The sequence below is a fragment of the Dermochelys coriacea genome, chromosome 9 (genome assembly GCF_009764565.3).
Source record: "Dermochelys coriacea isolate rDerCor1 chromosome 9, rDerCor1.pri.v4, whole genome shotgun sequence".
Taxonomy (NCBI): Eukaryota; Metazoa; Chordata; order Testudines; family Dermochelyidae; genus Dermochelys; species Dermochelys coriacea.
In genome coordinates this window covers 75,390,123-75,413,278 of record NC_050076.1, presented here as the reverse complement: position 1 = coordinate 75,413,278, position 23,156 = coordinate 75,390,123, and the positions used below count along the sequence as shown (strand labels likewise).

Genomic DNA, 23,156 nt, shown 5'->3' with positions numbered 1-23,156 from the left:
AGGAATATGTTAGCCAGGATACCAAAATTCGGAGTGACTTTTGTTTTTAGTAATGTCATAGCACCTTTTGTTTCCACTTAAGCAAAATGGGAGATGACCACTAAAACCTGTTTTAGACCCTGGTCCAGGAAAGCACTTAAGCAGGTGCATAGCGTTAATCATGTGAGAAATCTCATTGACTTTAGTGAGACTACTTATGTCTTATTCAGAGGCTTGCACTTTTAGTAGTGATATAGTAGTCCCTCAATCCCTGTCTGCCGCCTTTAAGGAAGCAGCCAGATAAGCCGTTTCTGGCTTTTCAGGGATGGCCAGCTGGTATGATTCGTCATCTTTTGTTTTCAGGGGACCAGGAAGGGTCAATCTCCCTTTCCCCATCCACCGAAAATATCTTCAGATAGTACCAGTACATTCTAAGGCATCTCTCAGCTCTAAAATGGGTTAGAAGCCAGCTCAGTCATTAGCAGAAAGATAAACTTGCAGTGTCGAGGACCCCACTGTTTCTGAATTGGACTGGGCAGGAAATCTAATGTTCTGCAGAGGTTTCCTATGGATTGTGAGAACAACAGCTTTACTTTGATGCTCTTCCTGAAGATAGAAGATAGTGGTGATATTGGGAGTAGGTCACCTACCCATGGCCTGAAGAGTGAGACGCGTGAGAGAGTTAAGTGAACTCTGAAGATGCTGGAGGGTGTGGAGTGGACATGACAAATGTGTTGTGAGGGGAAGCAACATCTGGGAACATCCTCTCTGACACTGAAACCACTGAGTGCCACATGATGGGAAAGTCAAGTGGAGGCGATAAAGCCTATCAAACACCAAATTGGGAAGATAGATGATGCAATAGTTGCCCTTATGGAGGATAATGCTATGACAGGAACTGTTCATTGGAGAACAGTGGCAGAGGGAAATGGAAACAACAGAAACATACATAACTTCAAATTTCTGTGTGGCTTAGTGTTGTGGCATGACATACTGTTTGAAATAAATGTTGTAAGCAAGAGACTCCAAGGTGTTGACCTTGGTATATCTGGAGCAATAGAACAAGTGGACAAAGCAAAGTCATACCTACAGTCTTACCAGTCAGATGAGGGATTTCAAAACGTTCTGAAGAGTGCACAGAAGTTGGCAGAGGAACTTCACACTGAAGCTATTTTCCCACCCATTCAAGAATACAAGAGTCACCAAAGAAGAAGACATTTTGATTACGAGGCACAGGATGATCCCATAAGAGACCCCAAACAAGAATTCAAAGTTGAATTATTTAACCAGGTGCTAGATTGTGCAATACAGTCAGTTGAAGAACGTTTCATGCAGCTCAAGGAACACAGCAGTATATTTTGGATGTTGTATGATATTCTAAAACTCCTCACTATACCAGAAGAAGACCTACACCAGCAATGCAGAGCACTAGAGAGAGTGTTGACACATGATGAAATGCGCGATATTGATGCGAGTGATTTAGGTGATGAACTGAAAGCCCTTTCAAGATACATTGTTTCTCTGTGCATACTTCTAACACTTCCTGTAACAGTTACCAGTGGAGAACGCAGCTTCTCCAAGCTGAATTTAATAAAAACACATCTATGCTCCACAGTGACACAGGAGAGGCTGGTTGGCCTTGCAACCATTTCAATAGAGCATGAGTTGGTCCAGACTGTGGACCTTCAGGAAGCATTCAAATCTTTGCAACCAACAAGGCACAGAAAGCACCACTTTGATTATTCAAACAGATACAAATGCCAGTGTTTACTATGCAGACAAGAAAAGTTACATTTGCTGTTCAGGCATTTGAAAGTTAAGAGTTACTTAAAATTTTTGAACAAGGCATTTTAAGTTGTTAGTTCTTCTTTATTGGGGTATGTAGCAGAGCAGTACCATGCGAGGAGTAGAACAGGAAGAAGGCAGAATTGAGACCTTTCAAAGTTTTGGCCCAAGTGAGGGGGCATGGGGGCATCATTTGAGCTCCCTGTCTCAGGTGTCAAAATGTTCTGGGCCAGCCCTGCAGGACCTGCCCTTTGAAGGATGGAGTTCTTTAGTAGCAGAACTCATGGAACATCCATTCACTAAAAAACTCGTAGGCCACTCTGCAATCCTGGGTATCTACATAAGTTACATATGCTGGGTGTTTTCAGAGGCTTACATCAACAGAACCCCATTGCACCCAGCCCAAAACATTCCTCTGTGCCCCCCAATTCAGGGACCACAGCACTATGCAGTGGACTTACCACCAGGGCAGATGCCAATTTCAGGAGGGTGATACTACTATATCTGTTTGACTAACGCAGCTGAAACTCCTCACCCGTCATCCAGAGGGGACACTACTTGCCAGTCACCTACAGTAGGATCCACACTGACATATACTTGAAAAAGAACTATTATTTACCCTACAGTAACAGGTTATTCAAGATAATGTCAATGTGAATGCCTTGACCCACCCTCCATCCCCACTCTCTGAATCCTCAGCTGTCACAGGAATTGTGAGGGACCTGAGGAAGGGTTGCATCACTTCACCTTTTATGTCCTCACATACAAGCGTGAGGATGTTGCACGTATGGCCACAACAGACCCTGCTGTTCAAAATAATTTGATCTCGGGTCTTCGAGGCACTAGCAGATCTTTAGTGGGATTCACACCAACTGCAATATCTTGAAGAAACACGGTTAATGTAGGGTAAAAAACTATTCTTATTCCACAGTGACAGTGTTGAGATTTGTTGCCTCTTTAACTTGGTGTAAAATTTAAGTACAGAGTCTTTGATGATCAGCACATTAGGAATTTATATTGGAAACAAAGTTTTTTCTTTTATGATTATAGTCAATGCCTATACTATGTTTTGTAAAAATGAGTACTTCTTGTCCCTTAAGTCTGATAAACACTAAAATAATTAGCTGAAATGAATTATTTTGCTTTCAAAGAAAACTGAAAAAAATGGTCAACACTGCTTTCTATTTTGGCAGCAGGTACATTCGCTTTCTTTTTCAGTTACTGCCAAATAGTGCAAAATATCAATTTCAAAATATCAAAATATCAAACATCCACTTTAGGTCTTCATCATTAAGTGATCCATTCCCCCATATCTCTTTGGATTATTGTTTTATGTTGATATTTTTAGGGATGAAATTGGAATAATGTCTTGTGATGACATCAGCAAATATGGAAAGTCTGGAATGAAAGGCTCCGAGTCACCTAGCTACTTTCTGGAGCATGAAAGTGGGAAGTATTACACATTAATTGAAGATGAGGGCCATCCAATGGGCTCTGAGTATGAGAGAGGCAGAACCACAGGAGTTCGGAGAAGAGAAAAGACACCAACTCATGGTATGTTTGATTGCTTTGGTCTTCAGAAATTGACTGGATTAACAAATTGTATCACTTTATTATTTACCAACTCTCAATCACTCTGTGACCTGTTTGGGACCAAAAGTTGATAGAGATATGCTTTTGCTTTGAATAATAACTGGATATTAGTATTATTAAATGTTCAGGATCAAGGCACAAGATTTTTTTAATACATTATCTACTTCAAAGCCACAAGATTGTGTGTGAAAATTATTTTTTAAAAAATGTAATGGATGGGGAGATAGATCCTACTTTCACTTATTAGTCTCTACCTACAGTCTCTTGGAGAGATTCCTACCTGCAACTTGCAGAATTACTAAAATATTATGGAATTGCCTGAAAAGGCATTGTAAGAAGATGAAAGCAACTGCAAAATGAAATGTTATCCCTAATTTAATGTTGTATTAAAGTAAATAATCACTTAGTACCTTGAAAGGTATTGTGCGGATTAATTAGTTAATGCTTGCAATGCAATTTCAGATCCTAGGATGTTAGTGCTAAATATGATTGCAGGATATTGTAACAATAATAAACTCTAGTTTTTATGTAGAAATCAAGTATTGTACATAATACATTGTAAAAGAATTGCTGGGCTATAAATATATTTGTATCTATTAAAGATGATTGATGATCAGTGAACTTTAGAATAACGTTACTGAAACATACTAGAAGCCAATTTACTTTTGTATTTGTGGTATTTTTCTTTTCAGTGCAGTAGAGATTAATTTCTTGTTGGGGTCGCATCTTTAAGATGGTATGTGCTGAGCATATTTATAAATAGATATATACTTGTATGTAACTTGTAAAACATTGTATTGATTTTTATTTTTGTTTGGTTGAGAGAGTGACAACATTTCCCTGTCATTGTCACCAGTGAAAAGAATTACCCTTTCTGTCAGACAGGGCACTCCCTGAGAGACTGGTTCTGTCCTCTGAGACATGCATACACTTCCCACTGAAGTCTGTCAGCAGCCCATATGAATGTTTGGGGCTCAATTTGATCCTTAGTCTTTTGTTTCACTTGGAATAATTCTAAATAGTTGCACCGATTACTGTCAGGAATTAATCACAAGTATAGGTTTGTCCCTTCTGCTTCAACTTGCTGACCTCCACTTCCCATCATAGATTTGAATTATTGTTGAAAGAAATGATGATAAATACTGTAAGAAATGGCTTCTGGCAGACTCATTAAAAGCAGAGTTGGAGTCTGTGCAATGTACTTGCATTCCTCTGGGAAACTGTAAAACCACAGGAATCTTCCACTAATGATTTTTTTAGGTGATATATATAATTTTGTAAACATAAGCACATGCTATTCTTTACCTGATGACAATATTGCTGCACAGGAACTAACTTTAATAGTAAATAAGGTGTACACTGTGCATCTTGGAAAGGTTCTCTTCTGTGTTGTTTCTCTCCTACTGTACTTATCTTATACTACTTTAGTTTGTGCAGCCCCTATGTAAAGCACTAGCAGAAACTAACTGCAAGTTGCTGAATTTTAAATGAGACTTCGGAAAGATGCAGTTCTGGGACTTAATGCTGCCACCTCTTCTTCTCCATAAAAAGCATTAAACCAATGCCACTCATGAAGATAATCCCAAAGTTAATGAAAGAGGAGAGAGGATCCAACATGGCCTGCTTTCCCTAAACTCCTGGCATTCCTGCATGTTTGGGGCTTGGTTTGCTGTTGGGAGGACACAGAGCCTGGATGCAGCCACTCTACATGACTTACTCCCATAGGAAAAAACATTAGAATTGTCAGCGAATTTGTTTTTGGAAATTAAAGATACTCACTGGTGAATCCGGTTGATATGTGGCATTTATTCATAATATATGGACAAAAGACTAATAAGAATATGACCGCGTGATTGGCTATATGCAGAAGCAGGATTTTTGCTACAAAGTCAATGGATACCACAAGCCATCTATGCTTAAGTATAAGAACTGATTTCTATGCAAGCCTGAGTAACTGCACAACTGGTATTTCTAAAAACCTTAAAAAGGGACTGGCATATCTCCAGATATATACACAATCTCTTTAGAGACAGGACTAGGCAGCACAGAATTTACTAGGCCATTGAGGGCAACCTTGAGAAATTTCTCTTCTTGGACTTTCTCAAAGAGAGCAAATCTGAAAAGCCCTTCAATCCAAGATATTTGGAGGAGAAACTTAAACCTATAGAATAGTACTTTTTTAAAAGGCATTGTTTCATGTTCTCGTTTTTCCTTCCCTCAGAGAAGTATTTCCATACCTAAGTTAGGCTTCTAGGATAATAAGAAAATATTGATCAAAATGCATCTCCTTTTCTATCTCACTCTTAATCTTCGGAAGGTGTCTTCATTTGGTTCCTCAAGATATTTCAGAAAATATCTTAGTACCACTCAGATTTTAAACTAGAGATAGCCCATAGTGGCAGAAGTCCAGATGGAGATTTCAAACAACTTTAAGTTTGGAGATAATTGGACTTGAGGTTTTGATTTGGCTCATTATAAAGATATGGTTCATTTGCAAAATTAAATTTTGTATTAGAAATACCGCCCAAAGATTAGGAAACTTGATCTAGTTTTGTAATATTTTGTGAAGTAAACTTACAAGCATGTGAGAAAAGCTTGTTTCATTTGGTGTAATGTGAGTGAAAAGTTCCTGCAGAATTCAGATATGTTCTGATAAAGATTTAAGCATCACATCCAACTTCTCAGTGGAATAAGTTCTGTGGTCACAATTTCTGTATAAGTAAATATGGAATGCTATATTTTTTCTAGACTACACAAGTTTAAAAAATGAGAGGGGGGATTTTGTAAAGTGTTTTGAGACACTCTATAGAAGGCAACAGTTAGAGAAGAAAAGAGTATTATTAATAGTGCCTCTCTTTCTGTTTATGTTGAATCCATATCAGCAATTATTTATAAGCATGATTTTCTCTTACCAATGTAGACAGGGTATATTTTGCCTCTGGAGAGCATGTTACAATCATGTTATAACTCCATTGTATACTATACGTAGAGAAGCAGGTTTAGGTACTTAGCTGCATCAGTGATCTTCTCGGTGGAACTGCACTGAGAAGAAGACAAGCCATCTTCGCATTCCCCAATGATTCCTGGAACTACAAAAGTCAGATTGAGGGCTGTTCTAAATTATGCCACACTGCAATGATGATCCTCAAAGGGATTTCAACAGCTGGGACTTGCTGAAGTATATGATGTCATGACCACACCCCTCCCCAGAAATGTTCCCAGTATGCCCCCTACATCAGGACTGGGAATGGGGAAGAAACAGAGTCTGCTACTCTCTGCTATCCAGAGCTCTCCCAGGCAAGGGGCATTCAGGTTTCCAAATGCTTTGCATTGCTTTTGTTTCAAGAACAGTCCTCAAAACAATTCCCAGTCCATGCTAATCAAGTAAACAGTACGAGGGCTTGCCAGCAACAATGGTATTTAAATATGGTGGCAGGTGGCACAGTTTCAACCATAGTATGGACAGGGCGTTAGTTAAATATCATTCTGTTTCCTGATAAGATTGGAGAAACCTTAGTAGATCATTTGTCTCTGTAGCATATTTCCAGTATACTGTACAATCAGACACTATAACCTGCACAATACTCGAAAGAGTAGTCACCAGATTAACACTGAAGAATAAGACTCCATATTAATACTGTTATCATTCAGTTTTTATCATCTCCCTGAGCAAGTAAATCCCACAGGCTTTTACCTTAATATAGTATCAAAGAGAAACCTGAATTGTGTTTGAAATGTGAGCCAGTAATATGGATTTGGCTTGCTTTCATAAACTCATACTGTTCAATGACCTGTAGTTAGAACATCAGGCAATGTGTGTGTGCGCACCAGATTCCAGTACCATTTAAACTTTCTTCTTACGCTCATGATGGGACCATTGTGTCTGCTTTCCACAGCTTTGAGAAATTGTTTGAAAACTTAGAATGAAAATTTAAAAAAAATAAAAAATAAAGCAGCCACACAGGAAAAGGCCTCGCAAAGTAAAGAGAAAGTGAAAACGAACAGAAAGCACATTTGTATTTACCTCTAGTGCTTGTAGGAGAAACTAGTAAAGCAAGAAGTTTTAAACAAGTGTTGTGAAAAGAAAGCTGAGCTTTCTAACCCTGAGAAGAACTTTTTAGTTTTATTTTTATAGTGTGTTTTAAATCTCTCGTTTTAAAGAGCCACTTTTGCAAGCTTAAAGAGTTATGATAAATGATTGGGTTTATGCTTTCAAGCTATGGTTTATCTTTGGTGCAATATCTAGAAGCTTGGGAGCTGAATACACAGGGTAAAGAGGAAAAAATAATATTTAAAAAATTAAATATATTTTAAATCATTTTCCTAGTTGAATAGTCTCTTCTCAATGTTTGTGGGGTTCGTACAAACTGCAGTTCCAAAATTCCTACAGGGAATTTGCCAAAATACGAATGATGGTCATATTCTAGTGCTTATCACAGCTGATAGATTTAATGAATCTGCCAGAAGTCCCTGCAGATGAGACTTGCTTGATGTTTACAGCAAGTGCAAAAGCCAAGCAAGAAAGTAGAAAATCACTTCCCTTCAATTTCTCATTTTCAAAACTGTTTGTGAAAATATAGCTTAGTACCATGATGAGACTCTATTCCAGGTGCAATATATTTTCCATTTGCTTTTTCTAAGACTTATCGATCATAGTTCTGAACTCTCATGCTGGCAGATCTCGTCTCTACTTTTGACTGTGTACTAAAAACACACATATGTAGTGAAGCACAGCAGGTTTTCTTGGTATTAAATTATTCTTTTACAATATCTATTTTACTTGGGTTCAGTAATTTTCCAGTTCAATAATTTTTCATGATGACAAATGGAGTTGTAGCATTCCTAGATGTTGTTCCTAGATGTAATGGGTGAACATGAAGAAGGAGCTCACAGGGTGTGTAAGGGTGTATAGTAGAGAAAAGGAATGTGTAAATATTGCAACCCAAAAAAAGACAAGACGGAAGTTTTCTGTATTTCAGTAGCAATAACCTTCTCTGTATTGCTGTTAAAATAGCCGTATCTGAGCTATACCTTTACATGCCGTGCTTTGCATTCATTTCATTATAAAACACTCTGTAACCTGGCAATTTCAATGAAATTACAAAACGCATACAATTAACATCTGAGTCATACCCTCTTGTTCATCAAAATAAGGTAATCATTATATATACACAAGTGGGATGTTCGTAGACACATCTGCAGTATTTTTATGTGGCACTTGTGCCTTTTCTCCTTCTTGTCTTGCAATGGTTTACTCCCAGACCAGAGGACTCAGACCAAGATTTCTCTTTTGTGGGGCTTATTGATTAATTCTTGTAGAGACTGTAATGGAATGCTAACCTATATTATACTGGCACCATGTGTAATATACTTTATCTGTTTGTCATATTGTAGCCATGTTGGTCCCAGGATATGAGAGAGACATGGTAGGTGAAATAATATTTTTTTTTATTGGACCAACTTTTTTTGGTGGAAGGGACAAATTTTCGAGCTCCACAGAGTTCTTTTTCAGGTATGGAGAAAGTAGCCAGAGTGTTAGAACTAAATACAAAGAGGGAAAGGTTATTAAGCATAAGGGTTTCACACATGCTGTCGGTCACCACTTCAAATAGAGTGGGTAGTTAAGGTTTAGCAGGTAGTACGATATATTACAAATTGTTGTAATGAACTGTAAAACTGGTGTGTCTTTTAAGTCAATGGTTTTTAGTGTCCAACAGAGTTATGAATTTAAGTTTCCAGACTTGTCTTTTGAAGGTGCTCTGCAGATTTCCTTTGAGGACTAAGACTGAGAGGTGAGATATGGAGAGTGATCATCTTGTGAAAAGTGGGTGATAGGATGTTTTTGTGTCTTTTACCATTTTATGTGTGTGTTCATTCGAGAATGTAGTGATTTTCTGGTTTCACCCACATAGCTGTAGCTGAGGCATTTGATGCACTGATGCGGTACACCACATGTTGTAATAGGCATGTGTAGGACCCATGGATCTTGAAAGGTATACTGGGGTGGTGTTGATCATCACAGCAGTGGAGATATGTCTGCAGGTTTTGTATCTGTTGTGATGGCAGGATCTGGTGCTGCTTTGAGTTGGTGTGTTCTGGTCTGTGTGAAGCTTGCTTCTGATGATGTGCTTGGTGAGGTTGAAGGGTTATTTGAAGGTCAGAAGAGGGAGTTCAGGAAATATTTCTTTCATGACATGGCTGCTGGATTTGTGAAGGTTGTGTGGTGATTTGTGGGTTTTTTTGTATATAGTCATTTATAGGGTTCCATTGTTGAAGCTGATTGTGGTGTCAGGGAAGCTGACACTGGTGAGGGAATGTTCAGAGAGTTCAGTTTGATGGATGGGTAGCGATTGTTAAAGTTGTGGTGGAAATCTATGAGGGAGCTTAGGTTGTCTGTCCAGAGGACGAAAATATCATCAATGTAACTCAGATATATCACTGGTTTGTGGTAAGTTTTTCCAGAAATTCTTCCTTGAAATGGACTTTGAAGAAGTTGGCATAATGGGAGCCATCCTAATACCCAAGGCTGTTTCCATGGTTTGGACAAAGTGTTTGTTGTTAAATGTAAAGTTTTCAGGGTGAGGATGAAATAGATGAGTTTGGCGATGTGTTTGGGGTAGATTTCTGAGCATTGTTCATTATCTTGTGAGTATTTGAGGCAGGCATCGTTCCTGTCATAGTGAGGGATGTTGTGTAGGGAGGTGACATTCACGGTGGCAAAGATGGTGTGTGGGGGGGGGTGTTAATGTTGCAAAGTTTCTGGGGGAAGTTGGTAGTGTCTTGCCTTTTCTGTAGTAAGTGGTTTGAAGACAGTTACTATGCCTCCTGATATTTCTTCAGTAAGAGTGGCCTGATGTGATGGGTCTGCCATGGTTCCATTGTTTGTGTATCTTGGGAAACATGTAAAAGGTCCCTGGGGTGAGTTTGTGAGGAAAGAGGTTGTAGTGTTTTTCTTGGAGTTACTGTATGTGAGCATACAACAGATGCATAGAATCTATGAGCTGTGATGCTGGGGTCTGTAAAAGAGTGTCTGCTACTAATAGATTTTTCCCAGGAATGTAAGTTAAATTCATTAACCTTATCAATAGAGATTGGCATCTCAGCAGCACTTGATCTAGGTCTTTTCTGTTGGTGAGGGCTATAAGTGTTTGTGGTCTGTTATCAGTGTAAAAGAATCCAGTCTTCACAGATATTTGTAAAAGTTCTGACATGCCCATACGTTTGCCAGGCACTCATTTTCAATCTGTGCATGTAGTTTTTCTGTTTCTGTGAGCATGCAAGAGAAAAATATAATTGACTTCCACTCAGATCCTTGTTGCAGCAATATGCCACCTACACTACAGATGCTTACATCCACCCTGACCATTGTGGGTTTGATCACATCACAGTACTTGAGAATTGGAGCTGTTGAGATTATTTCCTTCTTGATGTGACCCCATAGCCACACTGTGTTGGACTTTAATAATTTATTCAGTGGTTTTGTCACTATAGAAAGATCTTGTGGGTATTGACCAAGGTAATTTACCCGCCCAGTACATGTCTCAGTTCTAATATATTTATTGGTACTTTCAACTCCTGAATTGCTTTTGCTTTCTCAGATGTAGGACTGATTCCATGTATTTTTATTGTCTGTCCTAAAAACTCAATTTGGTGTAGACAGAAAACATACTTATCCTTATGTAGCTCCAGTCCAGACTGACTGATTAAATGTTAGGGGTTTTGTTGTGTTCTTTGGTTGATTATCCATTTATCAAAATATTGTCCATGAAAACTACAACTCCATTTGAGTTTATTAACAGTTCTACCATCTTTCTTTGGAAAATTTCAGGTGCACTGGTAAACCCCAAAGGTAATCTTCAGAAGCAAAATATCCCAAAGGTTGTGATAAATGTTGTCAGTTTAGCACTTCCTTTGGCTAAAGGAATTTCCCAAAATCCTCTCGAAGATGATGGAAAGGTATACATAGATGCTGTGGACGCATACCGACCAGGGTCAGAAAAGAGACTGCATCAGTTACAACAAGCAACCATGGCAGATACACAACTTCAAGAAGTTCTAAATTACATTAGGGCCAACTGGCCCAAGTATCTAAAGGAGACTAAGAAAGTGAAACTCACTAAATGTCATTAACAAGCTAACCAGTCAGTGTGGTGGCTGGGCATCAGGGAGGACGTAAAGAATAAAAGTTCTGCAACGTTCACGTGAAGATATATCAGACCAACACAATGTAAAGATCCTTTAATAACAAAATCTCTACCAAACAGACGTTGGAAAAGAATAGCTGCAGATTTATGTGAATTCAAAGGACATTATTACCAAAATAGTGAACTATTTTTCCAAGTATAGAAATAACGTATCTGAAAGACATACGTCTCACAGTGTTATTGAGAAACTGAAGTGCACTTTTCCCATTTCTGCCATTCCAGAACAACTAGTGAAGGACAACAGACCACAATTCACTGGAGTTGAATTTGTCATTCCAAACTAAATATGAGTTTGGTTGTATTATTAGCAGCCCACAGAAGAGGCTGAGAGAGCTGTACAGACATCCAAGAAAGTCCTACAGCAAGAAGATCCATTCTTTGCTATTTTGCGTTACAGACCATCACTGATAACAGTTACTAGATATAGCCTACTCCAACTCCAGGTGGGAAGACAACTCAGAACTACTGCTCCATCTCTGGAAAATAGTCTATCTCTAAAGTAACCAGATGTGAAGAGAGTAGCCAAATCAGATAAAAAGGCAAAAAGAGCTTATAAACACTTGTACAACAGACATCACTCAGAAAACTGACAGATCTAGAATATGGTGACAGTGTTTGTGTCCAACTGGATGGAGAACGCCAGGTGTAGTAAAGAAAAATAATTGATCACCCAGATCACATGTAATTGAGACCAACAGAGGAGAGTTCAACAGAAACTGTCACATCTACAGTTTGTTCCTCAGAAAGAACAATCAGCAGAGCAAAATCTACAGATGGCAGATGTAGAATAAGAAGATGACTCAAGGATTCCAAACCAACCACAGCCTGTTGTTGTAACGAATGGACAGACAAATGACCAAATTGTTAGGCATTCAGATGGTGTAATTAGCAAATCAGTACAATTGAGAGACACCAAACTGACTGGTCCATACTGAACTTTTATTGGACACACTTCTGTTGATGATCAAGACAAGCTTTTGAGCTGCACAAAGTGTGTCACAGCTAAATACAAGGTTGAACTGATAGTTTAGCTGTGACTCCCTGAATACCTTTCATGGACCTGAGGAAGAGCTCTGTGTAGCTCAAAAGCTTTTCTGTCTCATCAACAGAAGTTGGTCCAATGAAAGATATTACCTCATCCACCTTGGGTCCCTAATATTCTGGGACCAACACGGCTTCAAGCAACACTGCATACTTTGTTTGAGCATACAACAGCTATACCTGGCAGTTCATTAAAGGATCTTAAGAAACCAGATGTGTTTCCCTCTGGGTTGGAAGCTCTTTAACCAGTCCATATCTGCTATATGACTCATGTACAAAGTTTGTTGCCCTTTCTGATGAGAGCCTGTGTGCTAATTCCGCCCTCCTTCCCAGGATTTGTGCCAGCTTTGCTCCCACCCTGTTCTACAAGAGTTCCTGGGACTTCAAAGAAACCATAGCATGAATTTTCCCCAAATACTAATTCCCTCTTTCCCAGTATCTGCCTCTGCCATTCATTAGGCTCTCAAGTACCCCAAAACTCCTGGAACCTTAAAGGGTCATGACATGGAACATGGGTTGACTAACACCTAGTTTCTACTGCCCTTGAAGGGGACAGACAATCCTTGCATTTAAACTTGCCTCTAGTTGTGCCTAATGCTCCTTAATTGTTATCTGTCTTGAATTCCAGGGCTGCAGCCACACACAATATGCATAAAAAGCATGCGTAACAGCTGTAGGGGCCAAGTTTGAGAGCTGTTTTCTTGTGCATTGATCTTAGTCTAACTCCTTTAATGTAATTATTCTGCAATTGCTGATGGCTTAGTTGCTGACTCAGCTTATGACTCTGGAAGGTTCTGTAAAGCAGCCTGACTGTCAAAATGCTGCTTTTCTCCACGTGCTGGATGGCTTTTCTAGATGTAATTTTCCTTTCACTTTTAGTTTCTCTATTCGGATATATATTATACTTAGGAATAAAAACATGAGTATTGTATTGTTCCTAATATCCCTAGACAATCTGAACCGAATTCAGAATGGAATCTAGGCAGCCTTAACTGGTGTAACATGCACCTTTTTCCAAACCCTATTCCAGCAATATGTATTTTTGCATTCATTCAAACTCCTTCAGACAGACTGATTTATTTACTTTGTGCTAGCTAGTTTTCAGGCTCCTTTGTGCTGCCAACAGACACAAAAGGGCCAGAGCAGATCTGGCCCATGGTCCTGAATGGCCATTTATATCCTTTTTATAACTCTCTTGGAATTCAGAGTAAACCAGATGTATTTGAATCAGAGAGACTATGGCAGTACTGCTCCACGCCAGAATCTTCCGGATAGAAGCTTGGCTTCGCTATAGAGTGTAAGGATTTTCATGGCTTCCTAGCCACAGCTGTTTCATCCAACCAAAGGGTTAGAAACAACTGCCCCTTAATATATAAACTGGAAAGAAACTCAAAATTCAACCTTGCATTTTCAAGAGAGGTTTTCCCCGTAGGAGAGGACAATCCAGGCCTCTTTTGCAGATCTTCTGCATAAGGCCATTTTTATGTTGTAAGCTGGTATGCCACCCATACCAAATTGGAGATTTAACCTAGATAAAAATGTGGAGGTTTTATAATAAATTGCTATGCTTTTTGCCCCATAAACAAAAATCTATAAGTATATGACTCAGAAGTATGAGCATGTAATTGTTTTTTCTTGTATTTGTCATGATTTGAGAATCAGCTATAGCAGAGCATGCTCTTTTACAATGTCAGTTTATATCCTATTCTAGCTCATTATTGGAGGATTTTTCAATAGGTAAATGTCCTTTTTATGGGGAAAAGTATGTCTCACAATTTTAATAGTCTTTAAGTACAGATTTTTGCCCAATGCATTTTACCTGACATGAGAATTCTAGTGTAAAAGTGACAATATTTTAAAAATCTTTGTATATATTGAGTTGTACAAAACAACTATAATCAGACAAAAATGATCACTCTTTCCATCTCTAGTTTAAATTTAAATTTCATTTTGTTTAAACCCATATTGTATATCCTTGAAGTAACAATATAGTTTTACAGTTCTTTTATAAATAAGGAGTAAGCCAAAATAAATAGATCTGAACCCCTTATTATTTCAGACAAGAGTCCTGATACAAATCTGATAACAGCTAATATGGTGAAATTTCTTCCATTTTGACTCCAAATTTCATATTTCTGTACTCCTGACTCTGAACCCTAGTTATGACTTGTTTACCAGAACGGATCTATATCCAACCACCTCCTCTTGGCCAAACTGTTAAAATCCAAAATGTATGAGACTCCTAAAGTCCATAAAAAGGGAGTAGGCACATATTTGGAAGGAAGAGGAGAAAAAATTAAACTAAGTATTGTCGGGTTCCATTTTAAAAGCTGTCTAAGGAACAATCAGCTCCTTCATACAGCAGGCTGGTGTCCTGTCTAAATCAGGAAATGTCTGATTTTATTTTTAAGTGCAGAGCAGTGCCGTAACACCTTTGTGAATGTCTAATACTAATGTTGGCTGATACACATGGCATACATAAGTGAAGCCATTTTAAAGTCATAACTAGGATTGCTATCAATCCAGTATTGACTCCTGATATTCAGAGAACATTTCAGCATGACTTTTTTTGTACACCTTGACAATTTTTGCTTTTGTTTGGAGCTTTGTATTATGAGAATTAGTATGCAAAATCAGCAATTTGTTTTGTTTGAGTTGTTTGTCTCCCATCACAAGTTCCTGTCTTTTATGCTCTGTGCTGGTTCGCGCTAATGCTTTCCAAATCTCAGCATGGGCTTGCTCAGCAATAAATTGGAAGGTCAGAGTCCTTTCCTCTTTCGCATTCTCTCCAAGTCACTTACCTTTAGTGAAAGCTGAGAGACCATATTGCACAAAGTTTATACACAAGTAGAAATGAGCCGATCTGCGGTTTTATGTTCTGTGAAATCAACACTCACTATTATTTGAATATATTTTGCTATGGGTACTATACAGACATTAAAGAGAATAAGGTCCTGCCCTATGATATTTACAGTCTCGTGTGGCAAAGATAATACAATGAGAAATGATAAAATAACAAGAGTGGAGAGGAAAGAAGAGAAACAAAAAGGAAAGAAATTCTGATATTGGGAAACTATATAGGGATCCTCATTTTAATTTAGCTTGCCTGCACCTAAGAAATTACAGTCTGTCTTAATCAGTATTGTAAAGTAAGTGCACATTGTGAGAGAGTTATCTGGTGCTTTGTGGGGCTGGATCCATTACAGGAGGTTTCTGTAGTTTATAAGACTCTTGTGTTGTGGAATGATTAAGGGACTGAAAGTGATACAAATAGAGTATGAAAAGATTGTCTTGTTTTGTCTTCCCCCAACCCTATTATATTTGTTTATGCTGCAGCATTTTTCTATTCTAGTTCCTTTCATGCTTTCTTCCTTCCGGTTGAGCAGAGCAGCAGAGAATGCTGACACCTGGGAATCAGTTGGGTTGCCTTAACAACAATTAGGTAGAAAACTCAGGGGATAATTGCCCTGATTTACTCTTGCAGGGTTGTGGTAGCCATGTTGATCCCAGGATATTAGCGAGACAAGGTGGGAGAGAGATGTTTTATTGGACTAAGTTGTTAAGAAGGCAGAATCTGGGACCAGTCAGAACAGTAGATGGGCCAGAAAAAACAGTTCCTGAGTTTGAGTGTGGGTAATTTAAACACTGGAAGCTTCAGGTGGCCTGAACCTGAATGCTAAGCTCCATGTGTTGGGACTAAACCTGCAATGTTTTGTGCACATCCTTTTCCATCTCACGGAAGGACAAATAAAACTTTTGTTTAACCCTCGAAAAAGAGAGGTACCTGTGAGTCTGTTTATGAAAATTAGATCTACCACTGGAGCAGGGGTGGCAGGTTTGTATAATTTTTGGTGGTGCCCAGAACGGGTCCAATTCCTCCCCCCCCCACCTTCCTAAGGCTCTGGAAAGGAGTTTGGGTAAAGGAAGGAGTTCGTGGTTCAGGCTCTGGGATGGAGTTTGGGTGCTGGGTACAGGCTTTGGCCTGGGGCAGGGGGGTTGTGTGAGGGGGTGGGCTCTGGGAGGGAGTTTGTGTGCAGGAGGGGGTTTGGGATGCAAGCTCTTGGAGAGAGTTTAGGTGTGGGGGGGTGCAGGCTCTGGGAGGGTGGTTGGATGCTGGGTGCAGATTCTGGACTGGGGCAGAGGGTTCGGATGCGGGGCATGGGACTGGGCCAGGGATGAGGAGTTTAGGGTGCGGCAGGCAGGCTGCCTCAGGCCTGGGGCAGGGGGTTAGACAGGAGGACTTCCCTCAGCCCTCTCCCCGCTGGCAGCAGCGAGCCGAGGGGGGGCCCTTCCTGGCCCCCCCAGCGTGACATCACCCAAGCCCCCCCAGGCTGCTGCTCAGAAGGTCCAGCCATGATAAGTCGCCCCCCAGAGTTGACTCAGAGTTGCCTGCTGAGATGGGTGAGGGCTGCCATGCACCTCCTCCTTCCGCAGGTGCAGCAGCCATCTCAGCCTGCCCCCAGTGCCGCTTCCTAAGTTGTAGCTGGCAGCAGCAGCAGCTGGCGAGGGAACACAGTGCAGAGCTGCAGGGGCAGCCGCCTGCTGCCCATGGCAGGCAGGGACGGTTGGGGGAAGCGTGGGGGGGGCGGCAGATGGGACCGGGGGAGGCGTGCAGGAGTGGCAGGCGGGGCTGGGGGAAAGACCCGGCCCTGAACATTGGTGAAACCAAATCCCCCGGGCCCTGAATTTTCTGGAGCCCGGGCACCACGGGCCCATATAACTCACCTGGAGGATTACCTGTTACATATGGTACTAGATAAGAAATAATAACTATAAAGCATTATCGCACAAATTTGACACTGCATTCATAGTTATTATTAATCAGTTTCTAGTCCATTTTACTTTCAGGATCCTATATACTTAGCATAGTGCTGCCATGTTTGAGTTGCAAACCCTGGAAGAGAATGATTATTTGTTTTTTTAAAAATGTTTGCATTTTGAATGATTTCTTTTAACTTCACAGAAGGATTTTTATTGCTCTCTAGTTTTGTAAAAGTTTATTGCTACAAAAGCTAAAAACTTGTCAAGTTTGGCCTACCTGTATCCTTTTAATTAATTTTGATGGACAATCTTCTTAATCTTGTTAAGTTCTTCTAAAGTGCAGTGCCCAATCCAGTTTTTACAAATGTTGAAAGGCATTACACATAAAACTGAAACCAAAGGTATTTAAGAAAATATAACAGGAAAAATCCAAGTCAGAGAAAATCCAAATAAGAAATACTAAAAATGCCTTTTATTATAATTATATTTTTAAAAAGATGGTTAAGGAAAAGTGCCATTAGAACAATGGAGCAAGGTAAATAATATCTTATTATTTATAGGACAGGGTTATTATGAAAGAAATCTTCCTATAAAAATAACTTATTATGTAGTAATATTATAAGTTAGTGACAGCTTAGTTAATATATAACATTCAGTGAAGATGTTTCACATATCCGTAAATAACAAAGTTCATTCATCCATCAGTACAGTATTTATGCACCATAAATGTTTTTTTCAGTAATGAACAGTAGAATTGAGGAAATGAGCTACTGGAAACAAGAAAAGAAACTTTTATGTACAGTGTTTTCGGATATGTGATTATTTTAGGAACAAGATAGTTGGGCAATGTTTAATGTTTCAGAAAATAACTTGATTCTGAAACAAGCAGACCACAGAACTAGACTCAGCTTGGCTTTTGGAATGTTTTTTTTCATTCCATGATGTTAGAGGACTTATTCCTTCACTCACTTACTTCCCTGGTCCTTCTCGCATGAACAGAGAGCAACAATACCCAAAGTCCAAAGGTGCAAACAATTCGATGTTTATTGGGGTGAACTTCCAGCAAGCGACGATTCCAGTTTCCTTCCTTAGTGTCCCCCTTCCCAGCTCTGACACCACAGAGCCTTACACCTGTGTCCCTGTTCCCATTCCCCCCCTTAGCAAAACATGATTCCAATTTCCCCATACCCATTCCCTATTCCCATTTCCCCCCTTACTTCTTGATTGACTGCAGACTATATAGTAAAACTTGAGTTCTGCTTAGCTATACCTTAACCTATCATTTTACTGAAATTTAACTAATCAATCCTAACATATTGTAACATGATTATTTAACCAATGATATCCCACTATCTTAATTAGTTTACACCCAGCAAAATTAATTATACAGCAGACAGAAACAATCACAGAACCAGACAGAGACCATGCAAATAAACAATAGCAAAATGGGAACTATAATGACAAAGCAATACAGAAGTGAGGATTTCACAACTACATCTATAAAGACATAAGGGTTTCCCAGCGGTGTTTATTGATAAATGAGTTCTTGCTAGACAGGATGCTATCAAACTAAGTTTCCTTTTACATCTTCTAGGCAATTCCCTTTCTCTGGAGGCGATAGGCATTATCAGGATAGGATTGTATTCCTAACAGCCCAGTAGCACCTTATTTCAATGTGACCAGTTTGGAATGTGAGGATGTGACCGTTCGCTTCCCAGCTTAGCCAAAGATCTTAGCCTAAGCACAGGGCCTCAGACTGTCACAGTAGGAGAAGGCCTTTATGCTGGCAGACAGTGATTTTGATTTTCTTTTATACCTCTAGAATTAGCTAAGTGATAAGAATACATCTAAATTCTTAGAGTATAGGCCTTTACAGACAGGCCTGAATATCTATATCCTATCACATGAGGCGTTGACTCATGATCTAGAGCAGGGGTGGTCAACCTGAGCCTGAGAAGGAGCCAGAATTTACCAATGTACGTTGCCAAAGAGCCACAGTAATACATGAGCAGCCCCCATCATCTTCCCCCCCCCCCCCGCCAGCTCCCAGAGCCTCCCACCCACCGGCAGCTCCGCTGATCAGCATCTCCCTCTCCCTTTCCGCACCTCCTGATCCGCAGTTTCGTGGCATGCAGGAGGCTCTGGGAGGAGAGGGAGGAGCGAGGGCATAGCAGGCTCAGGGGAGGGGGTGGGAAGGAGTAGAGTGGGGGCAGGGCCTGTGGCAGAGCCAGGGTTTGAGCAGTGAGCACCCTCTATGACACATTGGGAAGTTGGCACCTGTAGCTCCGGTCCCGGAGTCGGTGCCTATACAAGGAGCTGCATATTAACTTCTGAAGAGCCGCTTGTGGCTCTGGAGCCACAGGTTGGCCACCCCTGATCTAGAGAGTGGTTCTGTGTTCAATGATGATGATCAAGGTCAAAAAAGATTATCCCCTCTCCCCCCCCCCCGTAATCAGTATTCCTAATTTAATGGCCTTGCTACCATAACTACTACTGGTTCCATACTATAGAATAAGGTTTACTGGTTCATTCAGCATGGTTGTAGTGCAGATATTACAGTAAAGGTCAGACTAGTGGAAACCATCATTTCTGAATCTCTGTTTTTCACCAGGTGTCCTTTGTTTTCCTCAAGGCGTTTGCAGTTAGTCCACTTTCTATGTGGGTAAAAAATGCCCGCATCAGCCAGCAGGTACCTTTCAGAGTCAAATATATGTTACAAGATTGATGTTACTGTTTTTAGACTGAGAGCTCTGAATTATTGGGCGGGAATCAGTGACCTTTCTAATTTTATCAAAGCATGTTAGCCACTTCAGAAAGCTTTTTTTTCCTTTATTCAAAATCATCTACTTGCTGAGCTGGGAACTATCTTGCAGGAGATAGCTATACAGCAAAACTCTAATCTCAATTACAATACGGAATAACTGCACTGAAATCAGTGGAGTTTACATTTAAATCATCGTAACAAAAAAGCAGAATCTGACCCATGATATTTAAAAGCTTCAGGGAGCTGTAACCTTAATAAATGGATGCTAATAAAACAGATTACACTGGAGGGCGATTTTTCTAACCAGTTTACAGGCATTAATTATTCTGTCATACAACAACCTTTTATTAATGAGTGGCAAAAATTAAATTGGTTCCTCTTCGATTGTTTCCAGGTGACTTGAGGCCTGTTTCTATGCCTACAGAGTTCAGCTGGATGGGGGAGTCAAAAGAACCAAACATGTACAAGAGAGGCAGCCGAGGTGAGTACTTTCTCCATTGCTGTGATCCAAGATTTTTCAATCTGTTCTTTAAAAAAGATGAAAATGTGCATCACAGACACCTGCTGTAGTTCTCATGAGTGCCATGGAGAGTACGGAAGGGTCTACTAACTGTCCGGTTACTTCTGCTTTCCTGAAAATTAAATAGAATTATGTCAGTTAAGGCATTCTATTCTCCTTAATTGTAATAAAAAATAAAATACTTTTCCAAATGCCCGAGTGACTATATGGCTCAGATAATTGCGAATGATGTATAAAACTTTAAAATATATTCATTCAGTATGATTCCATACCCACATTATACATATAAACTGATGTACTTAGAGTCCACTTTGATGAGTATTTTACACCTAGTCATGAAACTGCAACATCAAGGCTCAGTCTGGCAGTCCCTGAGTGTTCAAGCTGCCACTGATTTCAATGAGTGTTTTGGAGAAAAAAGGATTCAGGGTTGGGCCTTTGGGAAGAAGGTTGGTGATAGAAATAGTACCAATAGTTAAAAGAATGTATTTGTCACAATTCAGCTTTGATTGGTGGTGGATGAAACTTGCTGACTGTTCCTCATCTCTCTTAGCTGTTAGTGGTAGGGTGACCAGATATCCCATTTTTAACAGGACAGTCAAATTTTTAAGCCCTCCTGCAGGTGTCCTGACATTTCTTAAAAGTGGGCAAATTGTCCTATATTTTCTGCTTCCCTGCCACGAGGATCCCTGCTCGCCCACCAGTAGTGAGTGAGGTGGTCCAGTGACTGATGATGCGGGTGGGTGTGCAAGGCTGGTGGTGGAGTGAAGCTGCAGCATGCAGGGCTGGGCCCCTCCCCTTGCCAGTCTCTCAGCGCAGCCTCTGCTGCATGCAGGCTCTCAGTGGGATTGCCAACTTTCTAATCACACAAAACTGAACACCTTTTGCCGCGCTCCCTGCCCTGCCCCTTTCTGAGGCCCCACCCCTGTTCACTTCATCTCCGCTCCGTTGCTCGCTCTCCCCCACACTCACACACTTTCACTGGGCTGGGGCAGAGGGTTGGGGTGTGGGAGGGGGTGCAGGCTCCAGGGTTAGGGCCAGAAATGAAGAGTTTGGAATGCGGGAGGGGGCTCAGGGCAGGGACAGGAGGTTGGGATGTGGGAGGGGGTGAAGGCTATGGGAGGGAGTTTGGGTGCAGGGGTGGGCTCAGGGCTGGGACAGGAGGTTTGGGTGTGGGAAGAGGATGTGGGGTGTAGGCTCTGGGAGGGAGTTTGGGTGTGGGAGGGGGTTCAGGGCTGGGGCAAGGGGTTGGGGTGCGGGAGAGGGTGTGGGGTGCTGGCTCCAGCCAATTGGTGCTTACCTCAGGCAACTCTCAGAAGTAGCGGCATGTTCAGCTCCTAGGTGGAGGGGCCAGGAGGCTCTGCACACTTCCCGGACCCACAGGCACAACCCCCCAGCTCCCATTGGCAGTGGTTCCTGGCCAATGGGAGCTGAGGAGCCAGCACTCAGGGCGGGGACAGCACACGGAGTCCCCATGGCTGCCCCCTGGCCAGAGGGACATGTTGCCACTTCTGGGAGCCACATAAGGATGGGAGCCTGCTTTTGCCCCACTGCGCTGCTGACTGGACTTTTAGCAGCCCAGTCAGTGGTGCTGACTGTAGCCACCAGGGTCCGTTTTCGACCGTGCATTCTGGTTGAAAACCGGACACCTGGCAACCCTAGTTCTCAGCCAGCAGGACCCTGTCCCCTTTCCAGCTGGCACTGGCTGCAAGCTGTGGCATCTGATGAGTGCCAGGCGGTGGTTGGTTAGGTGTCACTTCTGCTGCCCACCCATCGGCCCCTTATGTGCTCCCCAGCTTGCTGTCCTCTCCCTACTTTGCCCCTTCACCCCCTCCTCAGCCCCGCTGTTCCTCCATATCCCTCCAGTGGGGCACGTCCTGCTCCCAGCGCTGAGCAGAGAACCAGCCCCAGGTCGGAGCACTCAGCTCAGCAGCAGCCTGGCTGGCAGGCTCCTTCCTTCCCCACTGCCTCTGGCTGGGGTGGCACCCTGGGAAAACCCAAGACCCTCGGGCCCGGTTTGCTGGCCAGGAGGAGCTGAGCCCTGCATGTGCCAAAGCTGTGCACTAAGCTTTGGAGTGGGGGGGAAACGATTTCCAGTCTGGTCCCATCCCGAACCTGTGGGCTTCACAGCAGCCCCCTGGGCAGGGGATTAGCATCCTCTTTGCCCGTCCCCACCCCCACCGCCCTAGGTCCTGTCCCCAGGGAGTGCAGGGCTGCTCCATCCTCTAGGCACCTTCCACTGCTGAGCCACCTCTCTAGCCAGGCTCTGTGGCTGCTGAAACATCTGCAGTCTGGTTCTCTGGGTCCTAAGTGTTAACCCCTTCCTGCTCACGCTGCAGCTGGGGAACAGGAGGCAGCTGGGTTATGTTGGTGGCCAGCGGCAGCCTGGCAGTGTTAGCTGCCTTTCAACACTGTGCGGGCAGACAGGGACGAGCAATGGGAGGGGAACTATGATGGAAGTCTGTGGAAGCCTATAGAATGATTATTTTCTCCATGCACAGTTATCTTA

The 23,156-nt window shown here is 41.5% G+C and overlaps 1 protein-coding gene across 1 annotated transcript in view; it reads left to right on the top strand.

The window, feature by feature from the left end:
- The window catches only part of LOC119861898 (connector enhancer of kinase suppressor of ras 2-like), a 479,757-nt gene that overhangs the window by 303,366 nt on the left and 153,235 nt on the right, over positions 1–23,156 (top strand). Inside the window, exons 12-13 of the mRNA XM_043492113.1 lie at positions 3,113–3,318; positions 20,522–20,608. Coding sequence (XP_043348048.1) covers positions 3,113–3,318; positions 20,522–20,608 — 293 coding nt within the window. The remainder of the gene's footprint in view (positions 1–3,112; positions 3,319–20,521; positions 20,609–23,156) is intronic.